Source organism: Populus trichocarpa, chromosome 1 (genome assembly GCF_000002775.5).
Source record: "Populus trichocarpa isolate Nisqually-1 chromosome 1, P.trichocarpa_v4.1, whole genome shotgun sequence".
Taxonomy (NCBI): Eukaryota; Viridiplantae; Streptophyta; class Magnoliopsida; order Malpighiales; family Salicaceae; genus Populus; species Populus trichocarpa.
Window position 1 is genome coordinate 19,092,492 of NC_037285.2, and position 11,949 is coordinate 19,104,440.

At 36.4% G+C, this 11,949-nt stretch overlaps 1 protein-coding gene across 1 annotated transcript; it reads left to right on the forward strand.

Annotated features, from left to right (window-relative positions):
* The first annotated feature begins 889 nt into the window (after window positions 1-889).
* Window positions 890-6,166, forward strand: LOC127905519 (uncharacterized). The gene is made up of 2 exons (XM_052454365.1): window positions 890-5,713; window positions 6,147-6,166. The coding sequence occupies exons 1-2, from the start codon at window positions 2,989-2,991 to the stop codon at window positions 6,164-6,166; spliced, it is 2,745 nt and encodes a 914-aa protein (XP_052310325.1). The 5' UTR covers window positions 890-2,988.
* The last annotated feature ends 5,783 nt before the right edge of the window (window positions 6,167-11,949 follow it).

Genomic DNA, 11,949 nt, shown 5'->3' on the forward strand with positions numbered 1-11,949 from the left:
ATGTCCTAGTCAAGATTGATAGTTTGGTCATTCCATGTGACTTTTATATTCTTGATATGGAACATGATTCTTGTGATTCATTAAACAACACTCCTATATTGTTTGGGAGACCATTCTTGAAAACTGCCAATACAAAGATTAATTGTGGTAAGGATACTTTGTCTATGAAAGTAGGAGATGAAAAGATTGAATTTAATTTTCATGATGCAATGAAATATCCTTATAGCAATGTTTATTCTATCACATGCTATGACCAAGTTGATAAGTGTGTGCAACAAGTTTTTGATTTTGATTGTGAGGATGGATTAAGCATAGCTTTGAGCTATGGCTATGATTTTACCGAGATAGAAGAGATGGAGAGGCACATATGTGTTCAAAACATGCACGAATCAGCATTGGCTTTGCAATCTTTGCAAATTGTTCCCCATGGTAATGTCTTTGTTGATTTAGTACTTTCACATAAAAAGCTTTTGCCATCTATTTTACAGGCCCCCGAGTTAGAATTGAAACCTTTGCCCGATAATTTGAAGTATGTATTCATTGGCGACAATAATACACTTCTCGTTATCATAGCAACAAGTTTGACAAATACACAAGAGGAAAAACTTGTGAAGTTATTGTGTGATCACAAGACGACCATTGGATGGACTTTAGCTGACATCAAGGGCATTAGTCCCTCAATGTGTATGCATCACATACTATTGGAGGACAATGCGAAACCAACAAGGGAAATGCAAAGGAGGTTGAACCCGCTTATGATGGAGGTAGTGAAAGCTGAAATTTTGAAACTGTTAGATGCAGGAGTCATTTATCCCATCACGGACAGTAAATGGGTGGTGCCAATCCATGTGGTGCCTAAAAAGATTGGAATCACGTTGGTGAATGATGTAACCATATTATTCGATAGTTTCACTCACATTTAACTAGTGTTTTGCCTATTGTTTTATGTATAAAATGCCTTGATATTCTTTGTTTTATGTTTTGAAGGCACCTTTAGATGAAAGATGCAAAAAGGAGTAAATTGGAGATAATTGGCAGATTTGATGTTCAGTCGATGTTTTGTGCAGAGCGTGAGTTCTAAAAATCGAAACGAAGTGATTCCAGTGGCATTAGAAAGATAACATCCATACCTTTCTGGAAATCTAAGTGAAGAAAAATAAAATGACAAAGAGTATGGAAATCACATCCTTCAAAGTCAAAACTTGCATTCTGCCAGTGTTGACCTTTGTCCATTCAAAATTCAATATCTGGAGATGTTGATATCCAATTGATGCAAACTCAATTGTTTTGGATTCCTGACTCAAAGTTGTATAAACGCTCCAAATTTCAGCCAAAAACGATGTCATATGAGGGTGATATGATTTTTCAAAGATGACAGCTGAATTCTGCCAGCAAACAGGTTTCGTGAAGAAACGAATCCAAATTACATCCTGAAGCATTAAAACCGACATCCAAGTTTTAATTTCAGCAATTTAGCTCCTCAAGAACATCAATCCAGAAGGTCAAGGAAGGCAGCCACCAACCTCAAGCCACCAACCTCAAACCACCAACCAGCCGCCAGCCGCCAGCCGCCAGCCGCCTTCACACTACCACCATCTCTTGATGTTCACACTTGAACTTTGATTTTTCTTACTTGCAATTTGTGTATAAATAGGCAGCTAAGTTCATGATATTAGGAGAGCCAAGAGGGAAGGAAAGAGAGCCAAGAGAGAGGGAGAGGGAGTGCAGTAGAATCAAAGAAAGAAGGGTGGCAGCCATAAGAGAAGAAACACAAACTCTCCCCTCTACAAATCAGAAATCATGTATTCTTTCATCTTTAGGAGTAGTTTTTCAATAGATATGCAAGGCTAAGCTCGTTTTCTTGGTTGCAAGGACGCAAACACCTTCAGATTTCAAGAACTGTGAGATTTATTCTTCTATTTATTTTTGGTTTGTATTATGAATGAGTATGTTTGTTTTCCTATGCATATTTCATATGATTGTTTATCTTAATTGCTAAGAGCGGACTCTAAGTTATTATTGTGAACAATCTATTGCTAAGTTTGATATCAAAACTGGAGTTGTGGTATATAAACTTGTGAAGCAACTAAGCTTGATAATTATAGCGGAACTACGTTATTAAACTTAGGGAGAACATTCGATCAAAGCAACACAAGCTGACAACTTGGTTGTTAAGATTCATGAATTTATCTAGATCTTAAGGCTGCCATTGGATTAAATCATTAGTGCGGACACGGTGATTGTTTGTTGGTTAGGGTTAGTTATACGGCGGATCCGTTAATTAACCAATGTTAAGAAAAGATAAAAAATTCAGAATATAAGCTGAAGTTTCGTTTCAAGGATCGGTTCTGATTTCTGTAGGTGGATTTGTGCTTGCAACCAAGGTTTGTTTTCTTGATATATTTCAGTTTTAATTGATTTTGTTTGTTAGTTTAATTTCTACCATAGTTTAAGATCATTGCAAATCAAACCCCCCCAATTACATAACGTATAGCATAAAAATCTAAACTAAACCTTCCTCGTGGGATCGACCCCTTGCTTGCTCTATACTATCTTGTGTGTTTTAAGCTAGGGTAATTAATTTGTGCGACCGCGACATCGCAACAAATTTTGGCGCCGTTGCCGGGGAAGTAATTTTAGTTAATTCTTGTGCTATTATTTTTATTTGCTGTGATTGTTATTTATTTTTTCTAAAAAAAAAAAAAGAGATAGAATTTTTGCTTGCGGCGGTATTGTTCACTTGCGGCAGCGGTACTGTTTAAAACAGATTTTTTGGTGGAATTAGGTATAAGCCTTTTGGTTCCTGAAGGGAAACGACGTTCTGAACAAGACTAGTGGTAAACCACTAGCCTCACCTTATCGAGGCCAAATTCCACTGTTTTCTAGTGTTTTTAGGCAATTTTAATTTTCTAGCGTAGGATTTTCATATAATTTGCATTTTTTTTATCTCTTGTGTGGTTGCTTTCTTTTGAGTTTTCTTAGCAATTTATGCCTGTGACCTGTTCTACTAATCAAATTCAAGTGCAGGTTGATCTTGAAATAGAAAGCACTTTACGCAGGTTAAGAAAAGAAGCTCGCCTCAACACCATGGCTGTTGCACGACAACAAACACTCAAGGAGCTTGCTGCTCCTAACGTGGAAAATCAGCCACTGTGCATAAACATCGACAATAATGTAAACTTTGAGCTCAAATCTGGTTTTATACATTTGCTACCAACATTCAATGGTCTTGCAGGAGAAGATCCTCATACTCATCTCAAGGAGTTCCATATGGTTTGCATTGGCATGAAACCGAATGGAGTTGATGAAGAACAGGTTAAGTTGAAAGCTTTCCCTTTCTCTTTAAAAGGGGCAGCAAAGACATGGCTTTTCTCTATTCTCCCAGGTTCCATTGGAACTTGGAATGCCATGAAGAAGATTTTCCTTGAGAAGTACTTCCCAGCATCTCGAGTTGCCAACATAAGGAAAGAAATATGTGGGATTCGGCAATCTCATGGAGAGACACTCTCCGAATATTGGGAAAGATTTGAGCAACTCTGCATTCAATGTCCTCATCATCAAATACCTGATCAACTGCTCATTCAATATTTCTATGAAGGATTGATGCCTACTGACCGTAGTATCATTGATGCTGCAAGTGGAGGGGCATTGGTAGATAAGACACCCGAGGCTGCACGCCAATTGATCTCAAACATGGCAGCCAACTCGAAACAATTTGGCACTCGTGGAGACTTCTCAAACAAACGAGTAAATGAGGTAAGTGTTTCTAACCTTGAAAATAAAGTTAATGATCTTACTTCTCTTGTGCGTTCTTTGGCTTGTGGAAATGTGCAGCAGGTGAAAGTTTGTAGCATATGCTCCTTACAAGGACATGCCTCAGATATGTGCCCAACAATGCAAGAAGATTACATTGAACAGGCTAATGCAGTTGATGGAGCATTCAATGGACAACCCCAACGTAAATATGATCCCTTTTCCAACACATACAATCCCGGATGGAGAGATCATCCCAACTTACGTTATGGGAACCCACCTCAACAAGGCAATCAAGGCCGACAGTTCCATCCCCATGGATTTCAATCCCAACAGAATTATCAAGCAAGACAACCCCCTCCTCCATTCACAAACTCCAATGTTATGGGGTCGTCATCCAATGATGATCTTCGTGAGATGATGAAAACTTTGGCTTCTAACACTGTGACCTTACAACAAAATGTCATGTCTTTTCAACAAGAAACAAGGTCCAGTATTCACAACTTGGAAAAGCAAATGGGGCAAGTAGCTTCAACTGTAGGGAAATTGGAGGCACAAATGAATAGAAAATTGCCCTCCCAAGCATTAAATCCAAAAGAGAATGTTAGTGCAATCATGCTACGAAGTGGGAAAGAACTTGAAGAGAAAAGGTTGAAACAAATTGAGATGGAGGAAGAAGAAGAGATAGAAACCGAATTGAGTACAAAGAAGAAACATCCTCCTCCTCCACAAACTGAAATAACGACCAACACTCCAAAGGTAATTCCTCAATCAATGAATTCCAATTTTAAAACAATTCCACCCTTTCCTGTGAGTTCTTCTAGGTCAAATAAAGAAGACAAAGAAAAAGAGATTTTAGAGGTTTTCAAGAAAGTGGAACTCAACATTCCTTTGCTTGATGCTATCAAGCAAATTCCGAAGTATGCCAAATTCTTGAAGGAGTTGTGTACTACCAAGAGAGCTTTCAAATTGAATGGTCACGAAACGGTAAGTATGGGTGAAGTTGTATCTGCTATTGTTCTAAAGAATATGCCTTTGAAGCAAAAAGACCCAGGTGCGTTTACTATCCCATGTGTTATTGGTAATGCTAGTTTTAACAGGGCCTTATGTGATTTAGGTGCATCCATTAGTGTTATGCCTAAACAAGTTTATGATTCTCTTAGTCTTGAGCCTTTGAATAAAACTAGTATTGTAATACAACTTGCGGATCGTAGTTTTGTTTATCCACTTGGTGTGATAGAAGATGTCCTAGTCAAGATTGATAGTTTGGTTATTCCATGTGATTTTTATATTCTTGATATGGAACATGATTCTTGTGATTCATCAAACAACACTCCTATATTGTTTGGGAGACCATTTTTGAAAACTACCAATGCAAAGATTGATTGTGGTAAGGATACTTTATCTATGGAGGTAGGAGATGAAAAAATTGAATTTAATTTTCATGATGCAATGACATATCCTTATAGCAATGTTTATTCTATCACATGTTATGACCAAGTTGATAAGTGTGTACAACAATTTTGTGATTTTGATAGTAAGGATGGATTAAGCGTAGCTTTGAGCTATGACTATGATTTTACGAAGATAAAACAGATGGAGAGGCATATATGTGTTCCCCAAAGCGTGTACCAATCAGCACTGGCTTTGCAAGCTTTTCAAACTATCCTCCATGATGTAGGAGTCATTCTCTCCATCACGGACAGTGAATGGGTGGCGTCTATCCTTTTGGTACCCAAAAAGACTGGAACCACGTTTAAAGAGATACAAAATGATGCTTATGAGAATGCAAGGATTTACAAAGAAAAGACTAATAGTCTTCATGACCGAATGATTACAAGAAAAGAGTTTCATGTTGAAGACAAAGTCCTTCTTTATCATTCATGTTTGAAACTTTTTCCTGGAAAGTTACGCTCGTGTTGGATTGGACCATTTGTTGTTTCTAATGTTTTTTCTTATGGTGCAGTTGAAATTACAAGTTTAGAAACCAACAAAGTACTCAAGGTCAATGGGCATCGCTTGAAACCTTTCTATGAAGGTTGGACGACAGAACTCACCGCTTCTGCGGAGTTAGCTGAACCAATCTATGAAGAATGAGCATGCAACATGTCGAGCCAATGACATAAAACAAAAGCGCTTACTGGGAGGCAACCCAGCACAAAAAAAAATCAGATTTGCTTTCTTTTTCCTTATCTTTTATTTTTTCACATTTTAATTTATTTTCTGTCATTCTCTTCTGTTCCTTTGCTTTTATTTCAACATTGAGGACAATGTTGTGTTTTAAGTGTGGGGGTATTGGGAGAATGTTGGTTTTCTAATTTTGGTTTTCTTTGTTATTTTTCAAAAAAAAAAATTATTATGTTTGATCTTTTGAACTCCCATTGATTTTTGAGAATACGAGTATTATGTATGAGAATTAGTTGAGATAGATGAAGATATAAATCAAATGAAGGAGTATGCATGTAAATTTTAAGGTTTAATTGGTTTAGGGATTGACTTTGAGAATATGCCATGTTGACTTTATAGTGTTATATCAATGCAAGCTTTTGAGCCTTCAACATTATATTTTTTTTTTTATTGTGCATTCTTTCAATGATATGTATCTCTAGAACTTGCTTCATATCTTGTTGAGATTACATTCGCATTACATATATACATGAAGATGATAAAGGCATTAGAAATTTTAATCACTTGAGCCAAAAAGCCAACCTAAAGCAAATTGTCCTTAGTAAACCCCTTTTGAGCTTGTTTATCTTTTCTTTGCTTTATCCATGTATAAGCCTTAACTTTATATATGTTTTCCTTTTCCCCTGGCCAAGGATTAGTAGAGCATATACTTGTGATATCTCATGGAATTATGGTTGGAAATAATGTGAAAAGAAAGAAGAAGTGATGCTTGATGAAAAGATGGGCAAAGTTGCCAAAGGTGAAAAACAAGAAAAAGAAAAGAAAAGAAAAGAAAAACAAAGTGTTCCTTTATGTTCTTAAGGTTTTATGTTGAAAGAGCTTGAAATCAAAAGAAGTTAAGCATTGGTGCTTAAAGATGGAAAATTTATGTGTTTTGATGGAATATCTTGTTTGAAATATCATTTTTCAGAATGCTCTACTTTCTTTGGTTTGAACCTTTCCTTTTACTTTCTTTTTCCTCACCTTACCCCTAGCCCCATTACAACCGGAAAATAAGACCTTTTGATTCATGCATTGCTTGTAATATGTTAGTAATGGAGATAAGATTGAAGAGCAAGCTTATGGTAGATTATATTCATTGATTGAATTTGAGAGATTTAAACACATAAGCCCTAAACACGTGAGTGTTGGAGTGTATATCAATGAGAGGACCTATCACTTTGGCATGGCATAGATTTCATTTAAATCCTGACAATTAATTGAGCTTTGAAGTTTGCATGTAAATGAATTCAAGAAAATTTATACTCTGTATCCTTCTTGATTGTATTCTTGTTTATAATGCATATATTCTTGGACATTGATGGGAAATTAAGAGATTGATCATAGTTATTTTCAATTTGATTTTATCTATCCTTTCTCGAGGACGAGCAAGAGCTAAGTGTGGGGGTATTTGATGTAACCATATTATTCGATAGTTTCACTCACATTTAACTAGTGTTTTGCCTATTGTTTTATGTATAAAATGCCTTGATATTCTTTGTTTTATGTTTTGAAGGCACCTTTAGATGAAAGATGCAAAAAGGAGTAAATTGGAGATAATTGGCAGATTTGATGTTCAGTCGATGTTTTGTGCAGAGCGTGAGTTCTAAAAATCGAAACGAAGTGATTCCAGTGGCATTAGAAAGATAACATCCATACCTTTCTGGAAATCTAAGTGAAGAAAAATAAAATGACAAAGAGTATGGAAATCACATCCTTCAAAGTCAAAACTTGCATTCTGCCAGTGTTGACCTTTGTCCATTCAAAATTCAATATCTGGAGATGTTGATATCCAATTGATGCAAACTCAATTGTTTTGGATTCCTGACTCAAAGTTGTATAAACGCTCCAAATTTCAGCCAAAAACGATGTCATATGAGGGTGATATGATTTTTCAAAGATGACAGCTGAATTCTGCCAGCAAACAGGTTTCGTGAAGAAACGAATCCAAATTACATCCTGAAGCATTAAAACCGACATCCAAGTTTTAATTTCAGCAATTTAGCTCCTCAAGAACATCAATCCAGAAGGTCAAGGAAGGCAGCCACCAACCTCAAGCCACCAACCTCAAACCACCAACCAGCCGCCAGCCGCCAGCCGCCAGCCGCCTTCACACTACCACCATCTCTTGATGTTCACACTTGAACTTTGATTTTTCTTACTTGCAATTTGTGTATAAATAGGCAGCTAAGTTCATGATATTAGGAGAGCCAAGAGGGAAGGAAAGAGAGCCAAGAGAGAGGGAGAGGGAGTGCAGTAGAATCAAAGAAAGAAGGGTGGCAGCCATAAGAGAAGAAACACAAACTCTCCCCTCTACAAATCAGAAATCATGTATTCTTTCATCTTTAGGAGTAGTTTTTCAATAGATATGCAAGGCTAAGCTCGTTTTCTTGGTTGCAAGGACGCAAACACCTTCAGATTTCAAGAACTGTGAGATTTATTCTTCTATTTATTTTTGGTTTGTATTATGAATGAGTATGTTTGTTTTCCTATGCATATTTCATATGATTGTTTATCTTAATTGCTAAGAGCGGACTCTAAGTTATTATTGTGAACAATCTATTGCTAAGTTTGATATCAAAACTGGAGTTGTGGTATATAAACTTGTGAAGCAACTAAGCTTGATAATTATAGCGGAACTACGTTATTAAACTTAGGGAGAACATTCGATCAAAGCAACACAAGCTGACAACTTGGTTGTTAAGATTCATGAATTTATCTAGATCTTAAGGCTGCCATTGGATTAAATCATTAGTGCGGACACGGTGATTGTTTGTTGGTTAGGGTTAGTTATACGGCGGATCCGTTAATTAACCAATGTTAAGAAAAGATAAAAAATTCAGAATATAAGCTGAAGTTTCGTTTCAAGGATCGGTTCTGATTTCTGTAGGTGGATTTGTGCTTGCAACCAAGGTTTGTTTTCTTGATATATTTCAGTTTTAATTGATTTTGTTTGTTAGTTTAATTTCTACCATAGTTTAAGATCATTGCAAATCAAACCCCCCCAATTACATAACGTATAGCATAAAAATCTAAACTAAACCTTCCTCGTGGGATCGACCCCTTGCTTGCTCTATACTATCTTGTGTGTTTTAAGCTAGGGTAATTAATTTGTGCGACCGCGACATCGCAACAGTGAAAAACAAAAATGATGAGCTCATTCCTACTCGCATCTCGAGTGGATGGAGAATGTGTGTTGATTACAGAAAGCTAAATCTTACTACACGCAAATATCATTTCCCATTACCATTCATGGATCAAATGCTTGAATGCCTGGCAGGTAAGTCTTTTTATTGCTTTCTTGATGGATATAGTGGATACAATCATATTGTTATTAATCTTGAGGATCAAGAAAAGACTACATTTACATGTCTATTTGGTACATATGCATATAGGAGAATGCTCTTTGGTCTCTGTAATGCACCTGCAACTTTTCAAAGATGCATGATGAGTATTTTTTCTGACTATGTTGAAAGAATAATTGAGGTTTTCATGGATGATTTCACGGTGTATGGTGATTCTTTTGATAAGTGTCTAGAAAATTTATCTTTGATCTCGAAAAGGTGCGTTGAAACTAACCTTGTCTTAAACTATGAAAAGTGTTATTTTATGGTAGAACAAGGAATAGTTCTTGGGCATGTTGTGTCTTCACGTGGATTAGAGGTTGATAAAGCTAAAATAGACGTTATTTCATCATTGCCTTACCCCTCCTGCGTGAGTGAGGGAAATTCGTTCTTTTCTTGGTCATGAAGGTTTATATCGATGCTTTATCAAAGATTTCTCAAAGATTACAGCACCTTTGTGCAAACTATTAGCCAAAGAAGTGGATTTTGTGTTTGATCAAGCATGTAAAGATGCTCATGATGAGCTTAAAAGGCGTGTCACATCTACCCCTATCATCCAACCACCAAATTGGGATGAGCCTTTTGAGATAATGTGTGATCCAAGTGACTATGCGGTAGGGGCTGTCCTTGGGCAAAGAATAGGGAAGAATTTGCATGTTATCGCCTATGCTTCCTGCATGTTGGACGGAGCACAATGCAATTACCATACAACTGAAAAGGAACTTTTTACAGTGGTGTTTGCTCTTGAAAAATTCAGGTCATATCTACTTGGTACAAAAGTTATTGTTTTTACTGATCATGCAGCTTTAAGGTATGTTTTGAAGAAAAAGGAGTCCAAACCAAGATTGATTAGGTGGATCTTGCTTTTACAAGAATTTGATCTTGAGATCAAAGACAAAAAAAGGTGTCGAAAATCATGTGGCTGATCACTTGAGCCGACTGAGGACTGAGGATATACAAACCGAAATAATACGAGAGACATTTCTCGATGAGCAGTTGTATATGTTACATTCCTCTACAAGACCATGGTATGCTGATTTGGTGAACTATTTAGTCACCATAGAATTCCCTCCAGGTTTGTCTACATCCCAAAAAGACAAGTTACGAGCTGATGCTAAATATTATTTTTGGGATACTCCTTATCTGTGGAAATTTTATATGGATCAAGTAGTTAGGAGATGTGTACCACAAGATGAATTTCATTCCATTCTTACCTTTTGTCATTCTCATTTTTGTGGTGGGCATTTTGGAGCAAAAAGAACGGCCCACAAGGTACTTGAAAGTGGTTTTTATTGGCCTTCTATTTTTAAGGATGCATATCATTTTTGCAAATCATGTGAAAAATGCCAAAAAACAGGTAATATCACTCATAAGAATCAAATGCCTTTAACGAATATTCTTGTAAGTGAAAATTTTTATGTTTGAGGTATTGATTTTATGGGTCCATTTCCTTCTTCTTTTGGCAATCTTTATATCCTTCTTGCTGTTGATTATATGTCCAAATGGATTGAGGCGAAAGCCACACGAACTAACGATGCTAAGGTTGTTTTAGATTTTGTCAGGACTCATATATTTGACAGGTTTGGAATCCCTAAAGCTATCATTAGTGATCGTGGCACTCATTTTTGCAATCGTTCAATGGAAGCATTGTTACGCAAATATCATGTGACTCATTGGACTTCCACAACATACCATCCTCAAATGAATGGCCAAGCTGAAATTTCAAATCGAGAAATCAAGTCCATTTTGGAGAAGATAGTGCAACCTAACCGGCGAGATTGGAGTCTACGACTTGGTGATGCACTTTGGGCTTATCGGACTGCTTACAAATCACCTATAGGAATGTCACCTTATAAGATGATTTATGGAAAAGCATGTCATCTACCGGTGGAGCTTGAACACAAAGCTTTTTGGGCCATTAAAAAATGTAACATGGATTATGATGCTGCTGGGATTGCAAGAAAGTTGCAATTGCAAGAGTTGGAAGAGATTCGAAATGATGCTTATGAGAATGCAAGGATTTACAAAGAAAAGACTAAGAGTCTCCATGACCAAATGATTACAAGAAAAGAGTTTAATGTTGAAGACAAAGTCCTTCTTTATCATTCGCGTTTGAAACTTTTTCCTGGAAAGTTGCGCTCTCGTTGGATTAGACCCTTTGTTGTTTCTAATGTTTTTCCTTATGGTGCAATTGAAATTACAAGTTTAGAAACCAACAAAGTACTCAAGGTCAATGGGCATCGCTTGAAACCTTTCTATGAAGGTTGGACGGTAGAACTCACCGCTTCTGCGGAGTTAACTGAACCAATCTATGAAGAATGAGCATGCAACATCTCAAGCCAATGACTTAAAACAAAAGTGCTTACTGAGAGCCAACCCAGCAAAAAAAAAAAATTCAGATTTGCCTTCTTTTCCCTTATCTTTTATTTTTTGCATTTTACTTTATTTTTATCATTCTCTTATATTCCTTTTCTTTTATTTCAACATTGAGGACAATGTTGTGTTTTAAGTGTGGGGGTATTGGGAGAATGTTGGTTTTCTTATTTTGATTTTCTTTGTTGTTCCAAAAAAAAAAAACAAATTTCTATGTTTGATCTTTTGAACTCCTATTGGTTTATGACAATGTGAGTATTATAAATGAGAATTAATTGAGATAGATGAAGATATAAATCGAATGAAGGAGTAT

Coding starts and splice junctions, on each gene's coding strand:
- LOC127905519 (XM_052454365.1), top strand. CDS start 2,989: ATGCCTGTGACCTGTTCTACTAATCAAATTCAAGTGCAGGTTGATCTT. Junction 5,714..6,146: donor TTCTAATGTTTTTTCTTATG/GTGCAGTTGAAA, acceptor TTGATTTTTGAG/AATACGAGTATTATGTATGA.